Below are 21027 nucleotides of genomic sequence, written 5' to 3'. Positions count from 1 at the left end.
TAGAAAGTGTTGATAGCTGCTGTTTGGGAAATATTTGTGTCAACATTTTTAAAAAAATTTTGAATTGGAGATAAATAGTTAATGTATGTGGCTAAGGATGGACTAAGGATAAACATAACAAGTGTGTGTGTGTGTGTGTGTGTGTGTGTGTGTGTGTGTGTGTGTGTGTGTGTGTGTGTGTAAGAACACACAAAGTAACTGATCATGACTTTTGACATTCATCTTTTGTGTCGCCAAACTCACTCTGCCACCGGCTCTGTCACTTTTGGGGGAGGTGAAAACACAATGAACAATGAGATGAACATTTATTAGAGAGACACAGTAAATAAAAATGCAATACCTCTGATGAGATGGCAACCGGCCACCTGTTCAATGGTATCCATTTGTAAAAGCTGTCGCAATCAACGGGCCCTAAAAGTGTACAGTTAGTGCTGTTGTCAGTATGCAGTTCAAGGAGACAAAAGTGAGTATCATATCAACGGCTTCCTTCATTCAGTTTGATCGTGTCCTGCAGCAGAGCAGGACACGCTTTTGTCATGTTTGACACACAGCTGTGTTGCATATTCCCCATTACGATAAACAATGTTAAAACGGTTAGATATACAGTAAACAGGAGATGAGCTCACGCTGTGTTAAATCATCGATGAGGTTGAAATAACCTGAGAGAAAAATATGCTAGAGGTAATAAAACACATTGCGAGGCCTTTTCATGCCGACATACACAAGTGATTTTATCGGCGTGCATGCAGAGAATGGGATGATGAACAGTCCTCAGTAAGATCCGCGTGTTTTTCAGCTGCGAAGGGTTTTCATCATGTTGCTCAGTTATCAGGATACTGTGAATATTGCTTCTGACAGGTCTGAAGAAATCCTTGACTCTGCACACAACAGCGAGAAGCACTTTCAACGGTGATTATCTGTCTTTATCACTCCAATCCGCTAATTGCACCCTAATTGTCTTGCATAAAAACAGTTAAGTTCATTACTGCTTCTTCACAGTGGCTGTTTTGATATTGGCTAAAGGGATTAATAAAACCGCTGGAGCATGAGACCGAGGGACAAATCCGTGATTCGGTAGTCATCCGTGAGGTTGTGACATACGCCGATCTTATGTGTATTTGGTTTCAACGGCGTCCTCGCTGGAAGAAATGGATTATAAAGTACATTTTAGTTCTGAATCATTTCCTATATTTAATGTTGTGAATAGAGAGATCATCTCGCCGAGAGCAGAGAGTCAAAGGGCTGCTGCATCACCTCTCTGCTTTACTGCGCTCTGATTCATCGGGTAATTCAAGAGTGGTGATTGAGTGTGCGGCATCACGGGAACTATTTGACATTTTGAAGGGGGAATCAAAAAGCCTTGCCTGGATTATACGGGTGAAACACAGTCCATTCTTTACTGCTTTAATAAATTCGCCCTTTCAACGCAGTTCAACGGAAATAAGATTAAAAAGCTAAACATTTCTTTTTCAGAATTATAAGAATTCATTGCATTTAAAGATTTGTTTTTGCATCCTCTAACTGAGCACTAAAATGTGGTTGCAAACTGTTGCAACAAATGATAAATAATGGAAACAAACCGCCTCATTTCCATCTGCAAACTATCTGCTCGTAAATCTGCTTTGAAAATGGGCCAGCTTGGTCTTTCATAACAAATATTTTCCTTCCAACGCCGATACCAGCAGATTATGGCAGATAGCCAGTGGACCTAAAACAATTAAAAAGAGAGGCTTTGCTTAGGAAGCAAAAAAACAATAAAATGCATTTTTCTGTTTTTGTTTGGGTGTCATAAATCAATTAGACAATTTACTCACATTTAAATGAGCTATTTTACACAGTCGTGAGCCGTTTGTGCGTTTGGCGCCGGTAACACGACCCCATGCCGGCAACATTACCACCAAACTTGTATTGCATTAGCTTCCTCCTTGCTAAGCCGCTACGCTTGGTCGAGTCAGCGCATTGCACCGAATGATAAAGAGATGCACAAAACGTGACGCCATGACCAAACAGAATGATACATATGCCTCAATACCTGGAAGGACAACACAAACACTGGAATGTTTTAATTAACAATGTCGACGACACAGTTTGGAAAGAGCGCTTTCACCCTTTGGTTTTTGTGGCCTTTGCTTTGTGGCCTGAACGGCCCTGCTGTTGTTGTTCCACCTCGGTTAAAGCAACGCAATAATTAGCATGGGGAAGCAGGTGTTATTTTTATAACGTATACCATGTCACTCAGTTCAATCATGTACAACAGAAACAACAAGCCAGGCGGTGAGTGTACAAGCTAAACCCCAATACGTCTTGCTAGGGGCCATAAAACTTCAGCCTAATTAGTCGGTGATGTAGATTAACACACAGGCAAAGTAAACAAAATCCTGGGCGACTCGTCTTTTGGGGCGTTTGAGCCTATTCAACAAAGTCAGATTTGACTGTCTAGACAATGCTTGAAGCAGTAAACTTGGAATTGCTAAATAAGGTTGCTTTGTTATTGCAGCAGTTACTGATTTCGCTGGCTTTAAGATGATCCCTGCAGTATGGTATATCAACAAAAGAGGAATCTATTTTGTCAAATATAGGGCCCAATTTTTATGAAGTGCCATCATGTTGCCAGGCTAAGCCGTCATTGTCAAGAACTCTCCGGTTGAGACTCTCCAAGCATTTTTTGCAGTCACTTGTGTTTGATTCAGTGAAAGAAAGATGCAGGATTATAAACAGGCAGCTGCACATCACCGGCATTGAGACATAGCACGGCTAATCTTACACTTGTGAGTTGACATAGCAACTGGCAGCTAACTCATCAGCACCTGGCTCAGCATACTACATCATGACAAGGACACTGGCTGACAACGAAACCTACTCGGGAGCATTGTGCTAGTGACGGAGCACACTCAAGCGCTGGGACAGATGGGTTTCTAAAAATAAAGGAAATTTGTTCTAGGAAGGTGACACAGGATGTGAAGTGAGGTGATCTGCGCAGCGGCGAAGGGGAATAAACATTTGCATTTGACACAGAAAACTAAGATGGGTCTGATGCGCCAAAGTGCTTCAGGGACCTCTGAACTCAGTGACAACAGAGACGTCTGTGAAGATATAATCCAACGCTGTCTTTGATCGGAGGCAGGCGATGGTCGTTGTATTTAATGTAGCAGACGAGCATGGTGGTAATTGGCAAGCTCTCATTTTTATGATAAAAAATCACAAGTGCATTGGCTTAGTGTCCTATTTTAGTGGTGCTGATCCAACTCGGAAATAAGCTCAAGCTGCATTCAGACATGACAAAGTCTCTATTAGAGTACTTACGGTGATGCTGGGGCCAAACCCAGAGCCAGGCTGAGGGCTAGCAGCACTAATGTAGTTGCCCACAGCCGAATCCTGGCTGCTCGGTGCGTACAGGTCAGCCACAGGTCCTGGACTATTAGCACCAGGAAAACCTCCGGGCCTTGAAGGGTTGGCGCCTGCATACAAACACAGCAGGGAGCAAAGTAGCTCAGAAACATTCTGCAAACATCGGTCCAGCTCTCAAGGGACACTTTTAAAGCAGAAGAACACATTACTGGATTCATGGGTTTGTCTTCAAGGACGTGATCAGAGCCCATTGAGAATTTCAACTGACAAAATAGTGCAAGATTTAGGTCGAAAGCACCAAATTAAAGGTGAATCCAGTATGATATTCTAAATATAATCTACATGCTGTGTGCATTATGCATAGGAGTAACATTCACTTCATATAGTCATGCACAACACAAAACAAGCACTTTTCTAGAGGTACTTCCACCATGCTAATAAGTAAGGTTGCAGTGCCATGCATAATGTGAAGGAGCACTTGTAAAACAATACCGGCTGTTGAATAAGAAGTGCAAAACAGGATTATTATTATTAATATAGTGACAATTTTAGATTGCACATGAGCACTTTTGGTTTTCTACATGACCTAATGACTCCCAGATTCCAGGAAGATCCTCCTAAAAATATCCTCAATTCTATCAGCTGTATGTTTCGGCTCCTCAGTCTGCTGGAGTAACTTCAGGCATAAAAACAAGATAGGTATGTGAGACAAGAGGATGAGGCATAAGGGGGAAATATAAAAGCTTGACCCGGGTTTATCTTGCAGGTCCAAACTCAAGAAGGATAAAAAAGAAATACTGTACATGACTTACCACCTTTGCACTGTGAGTAAGAGCAACTCAGACTAATAAAATGTCTTTTGAAATCCAAATGCCTGCGAAAGGCCAATAAGACTGGCAATACAGAAAAAAAAACAGTCAGGGAGAAAGAAAACGCAGTGATCTCTTAACAGCAATCTCCTCTGCTGTCAACTCCGCATAACCCTCTGTCTCACCTCGACTCAAACACAGACTGAGAAAAAAAATGTATAACTGCATTACAAAGAAAAATTTTCCATCCCAGGGAAATGCTCCATCTTCTCCACATATGAGCTCAGCCCTATGATGCCTGGAAATAAGTTGTTTTAGTGCATGTTGAGAAATATGGAGTGTAACTGCAATAAGTCACTGTGGACTCTGTGTAATCTCTATCAGTGTCACCATGTTTAACATGTCTGTCAAGGCAACAGACATGCTATGTCAATTAGAAGTACCTAAAGACGCACTCTATGTATCTACATATGGATAATAAAAATTAAGTCATCTCACTAAACAAACATCTAGAATTGCTGCTTAACTGCAAGGGCTTTAAACAGCGAGCAGCTAGCGCTCTTCTCTTGCCTGCACAGCCCCCAGTAGGCTGGCTTATTATATAATTAAGAATTTTTCTAGTTGAAATGGAAATCCTCATTTTCCTGGTGAGTTTTATTAATGTGGCTCTCTCCTCTCCCTGTGAAGCTCTTTTTATTAAATTTTATTTAACCACGCTGGTTCTGCACTTAACTTTGGGAAAAAAATCCATAGCGTGATGTGGGTCAGACGGTTGTTGAGACTGAGGCCCACTGGACACAGTGGAGTGTGTTCCTTTTAAAAGAAATGATAGAGTTGCAATCTTTTTATACTATAGAAACATTTGATTGAAATGACAAAAGAGTGTGGAGAAAAAAAACAATATTTGATGCTAGGAGTGCTCTTGTGTGTGAAGTAGTTTAGGAGAAAATTGGAAAGATCTGAACAAATAAATGCCAAATGTTCCACTCAATGCAAAACACTGTGTGATATCTCAATTGAGGAATATTTTCTCCACAATAACTCACATCAATGTAGCATCACAACATGAGATTTGCCATCAAATTGCATATGGAAACTATCCTATTCTGCCACTCAGGCTAGGAATCTAAGTACTGCTGTCTTCATCTGCAGACTGACCAGGCTGTGAGGTGCAGATTAAATCCTATAAAGGGTGATCTATTCATTCATTCATTTTCTCAACCCGCTTCATCCGCTTGCGCAGGTCGCGGGGAGCTGGAGCCTATCCCAGCTTGTGTTAGGGGCGTGAGGCGGGGAAACTCAGGGCGCGACGCCAGTGCACCGCAGCGCAGGGTGATCTATCGCATCATCTAATTCATCTAATCATCATCAGCAGACTCCTTATACAAAAAATAAATTAAATGTCCAAAAGATTGTACTGCTCTGATCCTATTTACAATAATATGTTTTTATATCATTAGGGACAACAATACTAACTCCATCACATAGACGAGAAGCACATAAATTATGACACGATGTAAACGGCCAGTGTTGACTCACTCAGGATTTGAATGTTGTCCTCTCTGGTGAGAAAATCTTGTGCTCAAGCAAAATTCAAACAAAAACAACTTACACTAGCTGCTGCTAATGACTTCTGAAACAAAATCCTTCTCAAGTCTCATGTTGCCTTTAATGAAATTAACATACTAAAACAAATCCCTAAAATCAACAGATAGGATGGCGCTGCTGTGTCTTTGCATTGGTGTAGAGGTAACATTCCCTTGCTATGCAGCTGCTTGTGAAATTAGAGGCTTCACACTGTTTAACATATCTACAGAGTAAAGGGTACAGTGAACTACGCTGCTATCTAACTTCCACAAATGTTCCTCAGATGCCAAGAAAATTCTGGAAAAATCACATCAGTGTTGTTTCTTTGCATTGTGAATGTTCTTTTTTGTGTTTGTTGTGCTGAAGTTTGGACAGACAGGCTGCAGGAAATGCCAACATCTGCCTGGGGCAGCTGGCCAACAGTCAGACTACTAGAGAGAGACTTGGCACAATGTTTAAACACTCTTTTTTATTGGTCCAAAAGGGTGAAGGAACAGCCCCTTTTGTTTTCAATATATTTTTGCTATTATTGTGTAAGAGACACAGCAGTGATGAAACAAGATTTGAAGGCTTCGATGGCATCAAAACCCAGCAGGGGGCGCAAGTCTCCAAATGCCACCAAGTGTAGGTCAACAATGCCCCACATTGCAAAGAGAGCCTCACTGAACTAGCACTCCTATATTTAGAATCACTGATGAAATACACACTGGTGGTATGTCATGTCAGTAAAAACATGATCATGATCACATTATCATCAGAAGAAAATAAATACAACAAATACTGTAGGATAAGACCTTGTGAAGACAACTGTGTACCCTTGCAGAAAAAGAATGACTTAATTATTTGTATGCTTAGCATGCAGGTATTTAATGCCAATATGGAGTGTACCGTTCTTGTCAGAGGAATCTAATCCCTGGCTTTTTAAAACTGTGATTAGGTAGATAATCAGAACACGCACATGAGATGACAATGTGCCTTAGAATAATGGCAGTCTTATGCAAAAATGTTGTCAAGTGTGTAGCTTTGTACGGCAGTGCTCCTGATTTCCCACAGTAATAATATTAATCATTCTTAAAATTAGAATATTTACAGGGATCAACTAAAAAACCCAACAACAAGCAAACAAGAAGAGACACTCCAACAATAACTTCATTTCTAAACTTGAAATATGTTAGGGTGGCTGGTCTACTTCTCTGACATCATCAGTAGTTATTTTGTTCACATGCAAATGAGGGATTGCATTCTGAATCTGTTGACCCCTTATATGCAAGCAGGGGCTGGAGCAAAACTTCACAAAGACACAGAAAGTCTACATTAAAATTTGAAAGGAGGAGGAAGAACATGCAATGCTATTTTGTCAGCATGATGGTTTTTTTGGTTTGTTTTTTTTTTCAGTAATTTTTTTTCCAAAGGGGAGGATTTTCTTTCCTTAACCAAAGAAAATTGATAAATACTGTAAATAAATTAGATCATCTGCATGGAATAATGTCATGAATCAAACTGAAAACTCCAAAACGTGGATGAGATAGATGCTTATATACAAACCTGGGTTCTTAAATTGATCCGGGCTGTGTAGGTGCTGGAGGGGGGAGTTGCAGGCGGAGGTGGCATGCTCACTGTGCAGCATCTGAGCCGCTTGGGGCCCCAGGGAGCCATAGTCAGCAAAGGAGCAGGGCCCCCCCCTCTGGTCACTGGGCGCAGAGTAAAACCCATAATCGGGGAGGCCTGGGAGATACAGTATAGGGTGGGGAGGGGGAGGGGAGGGGACTCCATCATTGTGGATATCAACTTTTTCATTCTCAGAGTCAGTCCAGATTGTTGAGCATAGCTTGGTGTTGTGTTACACCATTTTTTAAGTTACATCCTTCCATTTTTTTTTGTTGATTGGCCCTGCCTGCCCTCCCTCCCCAGCAGCTCCTGCCATGTGGCCAGGCCCCCCTGGTGTGTGGTTGATACACTCAGTGCTAATGTAGACAAGTGATCCAATCGTTAACACATACTCTAGCTTTACGGAAGCCCTCTTCAACAAGTGTAAAGGCTCGACTCGATTCAAACGGACCAATAACATTAAATACAAAATACACAGCTTTGATTCGTTGGCTTTTCCATAATTGCCCTGTGTCCGCTGTGTTTTTGTTTTTGCAATCAATCAAGAAGTAGGGTAACACTTAAGACTCATTAAAAGGCAGGTCAATACATTTCTCATTTCAAACTGTAATCTTGGCTGATTTCGCTGAAGGAAGTCATTCAAATGTAAAGAAACAGTGAACCAATCAATAATTCATTTGAAGCCTATTTTTTTGACCAATAGCGACACATGATACTTTTTTTTTTCTAAATGTGAATAAGATATAGAGACATTTGGGTTTATTGATAATAGACATTGTGAAGGGCGCTAAGTACTCTAAGCACGTCAGAGATTGGCCTCTTCCAACGATTCTCTCTTTGACACAGATGGTGGATTATCAACAAAATGTCTTTCAGCAATAAGTCGTACTGACATTTATTGCTTGTCCTCTCAATCTGAGACAAGCTGCTCATATAAAGACTGCAATTAAAAGAAACTGCTTCATCTCACACCTCTTTGATAATGGAGTTAATCTACTCAGGAGGGATTGAGATTGGTGACACTGGCTTTTTCATGCCGAGTTTCACCCACCGTGTGTTTGTTTTTGTTTTTTTTATCTGGGTCCTGGAGTGAATACCCATTCAAAGCCACTTCACCTCTACTTGTTCAAACTGAGATAGTCCACTTCTGCCAAATGGAACGTAAGCACCAGCCATGTTTCTCACCGCCGATGCTTTTTAGCACTCTGATCTCTCCACTTGTGGGCTGTCTGCCCACTCATCAAATTATAGGCTCCAAAAACGGCAGGCTTCCCACGTACGTCTCATAATGCCTGACAGATTGAACAAAGCTCAAGAACCAGTGATTCCATTTACTTCACTTAGACAAATGTCACCAAAAATTGATTGGCTTTGCTAATGAGGAAAAAACTGGATCAACGGAACAATTATAATGTGTTAAAAAAAAATGTAGAATAGCACAAAGCCTGTTATTGGGAATCATAAAGAACTCTAATATGTCACCAATTTGGATGTAAATGGGAAACAAACAAGAAAGACTACACTTTATTCTATTTTTATAATAATGCAAACACAGCAGAACATGAATGAGGTTGTATTGTCTGAGTAAGTTTTAGTTTACAGGATATTAAATTTTTTTAAAATCAGGATATTCAAATTGGTGAAGAGTATTCGTTTTATTGTCACTAGAGACTAGATCATGCTCATATTACAACAAGGGGATTTGGGTATACATTTAAATAATGTTAGAAGCAAATGATCGCTTTAAAATAAGACAGAAAAATTGTGTTTAATTTCAGGAAATGTTACAGCTGGAGGAAATTAAGCACATTAAGTCAAACAGATGGTGTGTTGAGTTAGTTTTTTTTAATAAGCTACAACCTGCAAAACATTTAAGCTCAAGAGTCAATTTTGTGTGCCAAAACTTCCAATAAAATGATTTCAAAGAAACTATGTTATCAAGACACATTATTTAGTGTTACTTTTATTAAGTACTCAGTACTCAGGAGGTGAACCCACTGGCTCCACCCACTGCCGGTTCACACTTCGGACTTTTTGGTTCACACAGGTCCTGACCCTGCCACCCTCCGGTCTTCAGCCCAAACCTAGAGGACTGAGATACTGCTGCCCAAAATTTATATTGAGAGACAAATGAAGAAGATGTAGGCTACACACTTTTTATTAGTCTTACTGGGAAGTTCTGTGTAGTTTCAGCCGCAATGGTCAAAATACCGCCCATTTAACACAAGTTGATTACAGCCTTTGAGGAAACTCTTGTATTAGCAATACAGGGAATGGGACCATAAAACTTTTCACTTGAAAAGACAAACTGAACGACCAGGTTTTAAGAAAAGTCTTTATAGAGGGTTCAAACTTCATTATATGTATGTCAAAATAATTAAAAACTCACCTAAGACCAAATTTATTCCAGCTACGCTTTGGAAATGACCTACTATTACAGTTTAAAAGATATCTTTCTTGATTGTCTACTTCAGTTACCCAGGGATTGACCAAAAACTGGTTGTTTGTAACTAGACTCCCACTAGTCTCTTCCAAACATGCAGAAGCGCATTCTCAAAGCCATGTATTTTCATCAGTGGCTATCTGATCAGTTATGCCGGATGAGACAGGGCAGAGTGTGCCCACAGCTGCCTTAGTATAACCGATCATATCACTGTGCCTCAGACCTTCCCACTATTAATATTCACACAATCTATCCAGAACAATGGGCCTTTCTTGGACTCTCTTTTTTTCCCACTGGCCACTAATTGGATGTAATTACTCATCTACAAAACAAATGAGTGTGCTGAGGTTGCCTTGGAGACTAGATCAGGGTACCCAGCAGTGCGAATCGTTTGCAAGGCGTCATTTATACTGGTAATTATCTCCCCTACCACCATCCCACCCTCTTTCCCTTATGCCCTCAGTGACCAAAGTTGGCTATGAGGCAATGGAGAGGGGAGTGTCTTGTAGTCATTTGTTACTGACATCATCGGGGTGGCTCTCTCACAGTGAATAAATGCCCTGCTCTCTTTGCCACTTTGCCAGGTGACTGCCTTTAAGGAGGAATCACAAACCTTGAAAGCACCGCTCCTCTTTTTCACGCGAGTTGGAAAATAAAACTAATCACGCTTATGATATAGCGTCATGGTACTCGGTCTGCTGGGGTTTTCGGAATGTGAAAAATGTTGTCACAAGTTTTCCAGTGGTCTGCATGAATTTAGTGATCCTCTAGGACTCAAACACCACATAAATTCAACATGTTAACAAGCACACGCACACATTCAAAGCCACCATCTGTGAGTCAAACCTTACCAAATCAAACCCGTGATTACCTTCACATCAGTCAACAGGTCTCTCATATTGCTAAATAACAGCTATGTTTGTAATATTGCACATTTTCGAAAAGGGTGAAACATTTCAGCATCTGCACACACATTAAGAAAAAGGTTGACTTTCAATTTAAGTCCAACCTTTGAATATCTGTTCTTTCTAAAGTCGATGAATACATATCTATTACCAAAAGTTATTTTGATTTCTACAAGGAATAATTTCACATGCAGTCACTCCTTCCCTTCCTTCGTGGTGCCACTGAGATTCCTCAGTGGCCATCAAACCACATCACTCTACAGAAGACGTCAATAAACCTGACATGCTGCTTCTCAAATGAGCTTTGAATTTTAGAGCTACCATAATTAGCTTTTTCATTTTCACCAATGTCATTTAAAAATAGCGTGAAAGAAACTAACAGCTCTTTTTCTGTCTAGCCTTGCTTTCACTTTCCATTTGAAATAATCTTTTCTGAATGAATGGCTGAGTAATTAACAGCACTAGACACCCTTTTCACAGAGCACAGACATTTCATAAATAATACATATTTAATGTCTTGTCATTTTGTGTTCAGAGAAGCTTGGCTAATTAATTTTAACAGATGATTTCTTCTTGCATTTACTCAGCCATCGTCAGGTCTCTCCTATGTTGTTGTTGTTTTTTTAAAACTTTTTATATAATGCCTGCTTTTCCATTCACTAGCTATTCTGTGGAGAGATGGACAAACCCACCGCAACTCCTGATTTACATTTACCTTCAATCATGGTGAGATTGCGATGATAGTGGAGAGTTTAGTAGGAAAATGAGAGGTAAAACAATACCGCATAGTACACAAATCAGTGCATTCTAATATGATTTAAATGCAGATTTGACCTGGAGGGGAACGGGCACTTAAAAATCTGAGTGCCAAACTGGTAACATCTAGTAATCATTTATACAACAAAGGAGGGAAAATACCACTTACTATGACTATGATAATTTATGACTACGACTTACTGAAAAATAAAGCTTTATAACAACACCCATTATCATATGTTTTTACATTTTATGCTATTTAATTGGAGGCTATTTTATCATTTTTGACCATTAATATTATTTTTTTATTGAAGTACATATGCAGAAAAATATGCATTTTATTTTGATGTCTGTTTGTAGTTAGGTTGAAATATAGATATAGATTACAAATAAAAAGCAAAACCATGTACTGAGCATAAGGCTGAAACACATGATTCATTTCAAAACAGCATTCACAGGACAGACGACAGGATACCTAACTCCCCTTTAGCCTCCAGGAAGTTTTCCTTTAGAGGATGTGTTGCGTATGCAGCCCCTGGAGGGCAGAGTGGTGATGTCCCTTAAGGCCTGTGCCTGTAACCTCAGAGCATCTGCTACCCACAGCTGTGAGAGTCACTGCTTCATAGTGGAGACGCAAAGGGACACTTTGCCCTCCCTGACGTGTCACATCTATCCCAGAGCCATGAACAAAACCCGAGCAGGATGGGTTTGGCATGTCTGCTCCTGTTATTTTGCACGAAATGCATGCAAAGCGCCTTTGGCCTCGGAGCTGAGTTCTGCGGATTAGCATCTGGGACAAATGGACCTGAGCTCACTAGGAGCCAGATTGATTAAGGCCAGCGCACAGAGCCAATCCCGGTCTCCTCAGGCACTGGTGTAGATCACAGAGCTTTTTGGGAGGAAATAGATAATGATCTTAATTTGTAAATGTCACGAGTTTCGTTCTTGTCATTGGTGAAGAAGTGGGAGAAAAGTGAGTCGAGTGAAAACAAAAGCGCAAAAAAAATAGTAACCAAACAGAAAAGAAGCTTGTTTCAAAAATGAGAAGACCAACTTGAGTGCCAATTAAATTGGCGGGGTCACCTCTGCTATACGTACAGCAATCCAATTTCTGCACAAAACTGACCAAAGCCAACTCTATTTCAGCTCTCAACACCTGAGTCAAGTCAGATATTCAATAGCAAGCATCCAGACCTCTAAAAGCAGTTGAAGGGCTTTGTGTTTACTGCAGGTGGAGCCAAGATCTGAAACTGACATTTGAGCTTCTCAGAAAGCTCAGAGGGACTCAGGAAAACACTCAACCAGAGTAGACTGGGACCTTTGATGTTCCCCAGACTGTCAGAACCATCTGCATCACTTGCATTTTTCTCTTTTTGTATCTGACAACAATATAGAGCAGGAGATTCCAGATAACTCTGAAAACAGAGATATATAAAAAAAAGGATAGCTCAGTATGCTATTAGCTGGTCTAAGGACCAGTTTCGTATTATGCATATTGATAAGATGGTTGTTGATGCTGATTTAATCTAATATTTACATTTTCCTAATGAGTGACCTACTTTTCAATACCTGCCAGGGTGGTGTGTTTGATGATATTTCACTGGTATGGATTAGTCCAAATTCACAGTTTCCTTCTTGCTCCTTTACTATGATGCTCAGTCACTGAAAATGTTGTATAGCATAATGTAGCTGGCCTTTGTTCCAATGTGGTATCTAAAATCAGGTTCAAACCCTGTGGTACCAGATTCTTAAATCCAGTATGAGGCCAAACTCTCTGGCTCCAGAGGATATAAACTGAGTAGGAACTGGATTTCTCTTCTCCATGTTTCGCCCGAAGCAACTGTTTCCCAAGGACTAGACCTTGTTCTTGTTCTTCAGTGGCAAAACACATTCCTGATAGAGATCAGGAAAGCAAAAATACCTTAACAGCTTCAAAAACACACTAAATACCAACCTCTGCACCAACACAGTCTTGGACTCTTAGACCACAATAGAATGTGTTGCATGTACTATCCTTGAACTAACCACAACTCAATATTTTGTACTTCAACTGTGACAACTGGGTTTATTTGCTGCCATAAAATGATAAACTAATCTGGTTTCTTAGCTTTCAAATCTTTAAACTTTGTTTTTGTCAGAAAGCAAACCACTCAGAAAAGTTGTTTAACACTAAACAGAAATGTAAATCTATGGAACCCAAATAATTCAAGGTTAATAAAGATGAGATCTTCGGTAGTTACAGAAATTATGAACCGAGATGCAAGTCATACTGTGTAAGTATACTGTACATCTAACTTTTCTTGTTATGGTCTACATGCCCTGCTGCAAATAGGGCACAGTTTTCTGCAAGTAAAAGTCCAAAATACACCTTGTCATCAGCAGTACTGTGTCATAGATAGGGAAGTCAGCACGCTGTCCCTTTGTCTGCTCAGGTTTGAGAGTAGGTTGAAAGTGCCCTCTGTCAAGGATGGAAAATGTCTTCCTCAATCTCACGGTGCTCTCTGTGTACGTCGCTGACCAACAAGTCCTACTGCCGGCACACAAAAAGCTTTCCTTCAAATAAACATGGTCTTAAATACAGGATTCGTAAATGTCAGAATCCAATTTACATGGGATGTACTGTATTTAGAGTTAAGATGTGGTTGAAAATTTCTTTTCTTTTTTTTTTAACAGTGTAATTCTGTGGTTTGACGCAATGGTTTTGGACACACTCCATCAGCCTTACATCCCTCCTCTTGGGTCAAATTAGATGAAGTACATAATATGTGGTCCTCTATGGAAACTGTAGGTGGAGTCAAAACACAAAGAATAGTCTTGTAACATCTGTATGGCATTTTTTTTCTATACAACGAAGCCCATCATCTGCACTAAAACTAGAGGATTTACCATAGAGAAGACTACAATTGCTATTTTGAGGTTGTAAACGATGAGATAGGACAGAGATGTAGAGTCCTCCCCAGACAGTACACGGGGAGGAAGACTAAGAAGAGCATCATTATTAGCATCATTTCCAACTCCAGAAATGATCAATAGGTTCACTCTGTCAAAAAGCCACAGACCACAGGAGAATTTCTGACAAATGTTAACAATAGGAAAAAACTGGTTTAGTTCATAATCCAAATATGTTTTATGAGCTCAATCTCACTCATGTTGATATTTTAGACATTCTTGCAGTGAGGATGATAATACTGATGTGCATACAAGTTCAGATATCTAATCAGTAAAACTATATCATAGCTCCTTATGTACTCTGACATGATGTCACTGTTCACCCTACATCACCCCCCCAGCTCTCCTCACCCTTGTTCATAGTCATTTGCTTGTCTCCCTTCCATTTGCAGCTGTCAGAATTAAACTATACATAATGATTGCCATCACGTCTCTTGCTTCCTGGCTGCTGCTAACCCCAAATCAACATTCCTGCTTCTTAGTGATGTTCATCGCAATTGTTGGGCAAATTGTTTGTTTTGAACGTGCCAAACCAAATAGGCCAATGTGCAAGAAAGTGTCGCTGATTGGCTTCCAGTGTTACCTCTGTTGATTTGAATTACGTGCAAATGAAGACAGGAGGGAGAATTTGTTTTTTCTGTATGCATATTTAGGTTGGATGCACTCACAACAGCCACCTGTGGGATCACGTACATCTGAAGGTATCACAGCACGTGAAGTTAAACAGCCGCTGACTTAAGATCAGTGAGAGAATACAAAACATCTGAGCTACAGTTGAAACTGATTTTTACCACCATGCTTCTAATAGTATGTCTGATTAAGGGAGATACTTGTTCCTAAGCCTGAAGGCTGTGTGTTCAGTCAGGGGAGCTTTTATTGACAGCTACTGAATGATCTACAGTTGTTAAGGGTGGGAAAAAACAGGATGTCTAAATGAAGCCTCAACAAAGTCAATCAACGCTGTGTTTAAGACTTGAATCTGTTTTTTTGGAGTAAATTTCTCAGCAGATGTTCATCTCTATGTGAATAAGGTATACTGCTGTTACATTTTAAAGGACTGTATTTAAACTCAACATCCTCAAAGACCTTAGCAGCTGACATAGAGGCACAGACTAACTACTCTATGTTACTGATGATCTGTATTTACTCATTTACTGAAACATACAAGAGCAGCAGGGCGATCTTCAATAAAGGTGAGCAAAGAAAGGGCGAATAATAATAATAATAATAATCACTGAGGAAAAGACAGGAGACAGAGCTGGAGGTAGCAGAGATGAAGATGCTGAGGTTCTCTTTTGGAGTGACCAAGATGAATAGGAACAGGAATGTGACATCAGAGGGACAAATGTTAGAGGTTTTGGAGATAAAGTCAGAGAGGCCAGACTGAGATGGTTTGGACATGTCCAGAGGGGAGATAGTGAATATATTGGTAGAAGGATGCTGAGTTTTGAACTGCCAGGCAGGAGGCCCAGACGAAGATCAAAGAGGAGGTTTATGGACGTAGTGAAAGAGGACATGAAGGTAGTTTGTGTGAGAGAGGAGGATGCAAAAGACAGTTTCCAAGATGACAAAATGCTGAAGTCATAACAGATAGAAATGCTGAAGTTAAATGGGTTGGTTGAATTTATATTCACAATTTACATTTTTCCTGAATTACTGAAAGACTTTGGTTTTACATTGCAAAGCAAGTTTATCATGAATGTTGATGATACATTTTTATAGTAAAAAAAGCTTCAAACATTACATTATACAATTGACCAAATGTTTGACATAAGGAGAATTCAGAGGAAAACTGCTGGAATCATGTCTATATTTGGATGATTAAATTGTATTGTATTGAACTTCTTTGAAATGAAAATAAAAAAGAACTCAAAAAGTTCAAATACAAATGGTTGATATCCTCTTTTGATTCTGATCCTGTTGCTTAAGTTTTATAGAATACACTAGAATAAATAATTGAGTTGTTGTATGTACGTGTTGGAAAAGGACTAACCAACAGTGTACGATTGAGGAAACATGAGTTTTGACCAAAAGCAAAAATTTCTTCAACAAATTTAGAATGAAATATATTATGAAAAGCCATTCGTGTTTACAATCCTTTTTACCTTTATTCATCATAAAGATATTTAATAAATGAATAAGCTTTTTATATGTTTTATTATTTACTCCAGTAATACAATATTCTTTATTTCCTGTTATTTTTGTGTTTTAAAAAAAAATCATAAGTTGATCTCACAGAAGTTTGTGAAAGTACTGGTATATAATCTTGTTAGACAGACAAATAACACCGTGTTGAAGAGGACGAGCTGCAGGCTGATCTGACGCTGGTACAGAATATAACCGTAACTTTACACTTGGTTAAAGCTCACCGCACTCTACATTTAGTGAAAACACATTTGCGTTTTTGTCAATGCTTAAATCAATTTGATGAAGGTTATAGAGGTTGCATTAAGGTGCTGATCAGACATGACATGAGCGCAGCGTTCACTGGAGTACCAACCCATGATATCAAGTATTATGGTTGTGTGACTTTATATTAAAACTACAATATGTTACATATGATAGAATAGAGAAGTGTTTGGGCTGCGTTCACATTACCACGCTGGAAGAACTCAATTCTGATTTTTTGCCCTAATTTGACACAAATATTTTCTGTGAGAACAAAGAATCGGATCTTTTCCAAATTAAACTGGAGTGACTTTCCCATGTGGTCCTACATTAGGTAAATATTCGATATGAAGCCTGAAGGAGAATGGTTGGATCAGAATTTGTTTTTATTCATGCAAAACAAAATGACTGGAGGAGAGATGACAGCAACGGTCATGCTTTCCTCATGAACTGCTGATAAAAAAATTGCTGCCCTCCAAAGAAAAATGCCTGGTGTATGTTTTTTCATTAACTCCACCATTTCAGCTGGAAAATCATGAGTGGAAAAGTGTTTTTTTTTTTTTTTTAATTTGTGTCAATGTTGACGTAGAGGTCTCATGCCAAAATTTGTCCATGCCTGCTGGCTCGGAGGATAGATCACAATAGAACTAGATACAGGTCATTGTCATTTAGAATGTGAGCCATCAAGACAAGCAACTTTGATCAGAGCAAAAAATCAGAAATGGATAAAGAAGCTTGAGATGTGGACGTAACCATAGCGACCAGTAATAGTGTAAAACCTCATGGTATGACAGTTCTGTGGCCTTCTGCCTGGTAATGTTTACACTGTGTTGAACTATTGGACCCTGTCCACCTTTCCTTTCTCCATCTTTCCCTTGCTCATGCTTCATGCAACATCCCATGGACGTGTGAGTTCAAAATAACATTGCATACGTGTTACACTAGAAACTCCCGTTTCTTTTATTAGCGGCTAAGCCATGACTCCAGCCAATGGCATTTTGTTACTTTTAGATTGAATTTTTTTCATTTCTACTTTGGGTTTTTGAGTTTTGAATAATGTTTTATAGATCTTTATCTACTTCGGTTGGAGTTAAAATATTTGTATGTGTATAAATGAATGAATTCTCATGATTACAGTCAGCTGATGTCAGTTTGATCTAACATATAAACATGTGACAGTTGAGTGACATTAATCAAATTTTATTTGTGGCCTTTTTATAGGGAACAGCAGAGAGTAAGATGCATGGAGACCTAAAAAAGGAATGAATGAGTAGCATAAATCAAACAGGTGTGCTGCAATCTCACTGGCCTGACATACTGTACATCTTCAGACAGCAGTGTCCCCCTAAAGATTTCTGACTCCTGAAGATAACTTTCCAGACTAAATGATAGAAGTCCAAAAACTGTTCAGCTAAGTTTCACTCTGTTATAGTATGGGGTGTAAAGTATTGATGATTATTAAGTGTGAAATTAATATTTAAGTTCATGTTTGAAAGGACTGTGTTCATAAATAGGTGTTATGTCGATTTCTAGGTCCTGTGAATGTGTTTGTCATGTGGATGACTGTGATTGAAAGACAGCTTTTAGTTAAGATACATTTTTTTAACTGGATGATGCAACTTAAAGGTTGGGCATTTCGTAAATGATGCATGCATTATAGGTTTTAATTTTTTTTAATATTAAGATGTTAGTGGAACAGTGTTTCTCTTCAGTGTTGCAGGAAGCCAGTGAAGCTACCAAGCATTACAAGAAGCATGTGGTTATTAGATAGATAACTGAATTGTAACATTATATTTCTTCCATAATTTATTGAGTTCAATACAAAATTGTGCTAATGCTAACTATGTAAGTTTGTTGGCTGCACAAAAGACCTGTTTAAAAAGAACTCAACGGAAATTTCACAGAGATTCATAAATTGAATAGTGTTTAGAGTTGGATATAATCCATATTCTGACTTGTTAAAATTGGTTGGCTTTTACATGTTTCAGTCTTGGTTTTTACAGTGTAAGCACCATATTAAGGTGCATCCCTGTGAACTCGGGGGTACTATGTCTATGGGGAGAAGCAGAGCAGGAGAAATTGGAGAGAGCAGCAGCCACACAGAACAGGACAGAGCGTTTACCTGGCCCTGTGCTCTGTGGGTACGCCAAGTAGCCGCCTCTTCCACGGGCCCCCCTACCTGAGCCTCGTGCTGCTGCTACTGCTGCTGCTGCCACCGGTCCATATGCTGTCGCTGGGAAGCCTGCAGGCACATACACACACATACACACATACATCACTACCTGAACATGGATGAGTACACTCGAGAGCCAGAGAAGAGCATTGATACCAGCACTGAGCTACGGGATAAAACTGTGGCTGTCAGTGGCGGGGGCTCATGTCAGGCGATCTATCAGCAGACTCTTACTGAACCCACTGCGACGCTCAAAAACCTGCAGGTCCACTGATCCATACACAGAAACACAAGTATAGCCATGAGCAACAACTCAGTAATAGATTTACCATAAATAAAAATAACTGTTGCCAAATGCAGATTGAACATCATCATGAGGTACGTAGAAAATATTAATAAAACTATATAATAAAAATGATATACCAACATCTTAAGTTAGAGACAGAGTATTTATTATGATAAGTACTCTAAATTAAAACAAAAAATAATGTCCTTCCTGACCGATAACGTACAATTCTTGAGTAAACGGACTCCACCAGGTCTCTGATTATGAGACTGAACGTATTTGGCTCTGGGGGTGTTTATGTCACATGTTTTGGATGAAAGATTACAGCCACTTCTGAGCTCCACAGACATGAGTATAATGGCCCTATCTCTGGGGACTACCTCTGCATTTTGAATACTAAATCAAATTCAGCGGCTGGAATGCAAAAGGCAAAGCAGCGTGTAGTATTTTTTTTTTATTGGGTTAGAAGATATACAGCAGAAAGAAAAAAACTTCCTCAGATGCAGACATCTGTTGGAGGATCTGTCAATCAGAAAGAACTTCGTTCTGTTAGCTTGTGTGATGACTGAACAAGTCTCTTGTGCCCATTTCTTCTTATCTAAACATTTGCAGTGCTTAAACATAGAGGATTTTTAAAGACTTGAATGTAGGTCTATTTAAGAATTTATAAAGCAAATAAATTGTCAGTTTATGATATACTATTAAGGGCTTAAATGCCATGTAAATATAAATCAGTTTCTTTAGGATTTTTCCCAGGAAATCTCAGTCAAATAATCAGTCTGTAATTAAGCCAAATGCAGTATCTGTGAATTGTAATTACATTGTTGGACTTAATGAACACAGAAGCAAGCGATGGCTGACGGAGGTTAGTCCATGCCCAGGGCCTGGACTCCTCTCTCAGCACAGGAATGGCATGTCATTAGCAGTGATGAGATTCCTCACTCTGGGCTCAACATCGTCTAAGCCTAATCAGACTCGGAAAATTATCTCCACAGGAAATACTTTCCTCAATAACGAAAAAAGGGATCTCTAAATTCTCTCAATTGGAGTTTTTCTTGATATCATATTCCTTTTTATGTGCATGCATGTGTGTTTCTTCTGTCTTGGCTTCATTCTGGACATCGTAGTTTAGACATTACAAAATGGCTCGGGACACCTTAGAGGATTATTTTTTCTATGCTACGGAGGTGAGAGGAGCACTGGTGGGTGACCTATTTTTCGAGTCAGCCTTGTACTGCTTTTCCATGAAGAGGGGCTCGCACAAAAGACTGATGAGAGGGAAGGAGGTGTGAGAGGGCAGGGTCAGATGAGCTGCAGCCAAAGAGAAAAACACATAGCTTTTCATCAGCCGGCTGAGAAGGAGGTAATTCACAACTCTGCCGACACAATACGACAGTGAATGTGCGTGTTGGGGGTGAGGTGCTGTCATGCTGCAAGTGGCAGGCAGGGGGAGAAGATAAAGAAATGCCACTTTCCCCCCGCAACTATCTAACAGCTCAGGATAGAATAAGGGAATTGGGGAAAAAGATTTAAAAAAAGATGACAAGAGGGCAACTAAATCAGTCACATTTGTGTCACGCCACACCAAGACCCGATTTAAGCAGCACAAAAATGATTTTTTCCACCTCTTTTCACAAAAACACAAATCAACTCTGATATTATGCTAATGGTGGCCATGCACCCTTGCATTTCCACTTACAGTTTCTCCATGGTTGCTGTGCAGAACAGGTCTCTACCTCTTCTCCCCCTTTTCCCTCTCTTCATCCCTATTTTCC

At 39.6% G+C, this 21027-nt stretch overlaps 1 protein-coding gene across 8 annotated transcripts in view; it reads right to left on the bottom strand.

Moving 5' to 3' along the window:
• Window positions 1-21027, bottom strand: part of LOC137605913 (RNA-binding protein Musashi homolog 2) — a 235668-nt gene that overhangs the window by 5826 nt on the left and 208815 nt on the right. For 3 of the 8 annotated variants that reach the window (XM_068330836.1, XM_068330835.1, XM_068330843.1), the window contains 4 exons: window positions 18916-19035; window positions 7290-7469; window positions 3304-3458; window positions 341-411 (listed from right to left, as the gene is read on the bottom strand). In XM_068330836.1, coding sequence (XP_068186937.1) covers window positions 370-411; window positions 3304-3458; window positions 7290-7469; window positions 18916-19035 — 497 coding nt within the window. In that variant the 3' untranslated portion in view covers window positions 341-369. The remainder of the gene's footprint in view (window positions 1-340; window positions 412-3303; window positions 3459-7289; window positions 7470-18915; window positions 19036-21027) is intronic. The other 5 variants (XM_068330838.1, XM_068330837.1, XM_068330840.1 and 2 more) reach the window with 5 other exon arrangements.

Source organism: Antennarius striatus, chromosome 13, assembly GCF_040054535.1.
Source record: "Antennarius striatus isolate MH-2024 chromosome 13, ASM4005453v1, whole genome shotgun sequence".
NCBI lineage: Eukaryota > Metazoa > Chordata > Actinopteri > Lophiiformes > Antennariidae > Antennarius > Antennarius striatus.
This window is presented reverse-complemented; position numbering and strand designations above follow the sequence as displayed.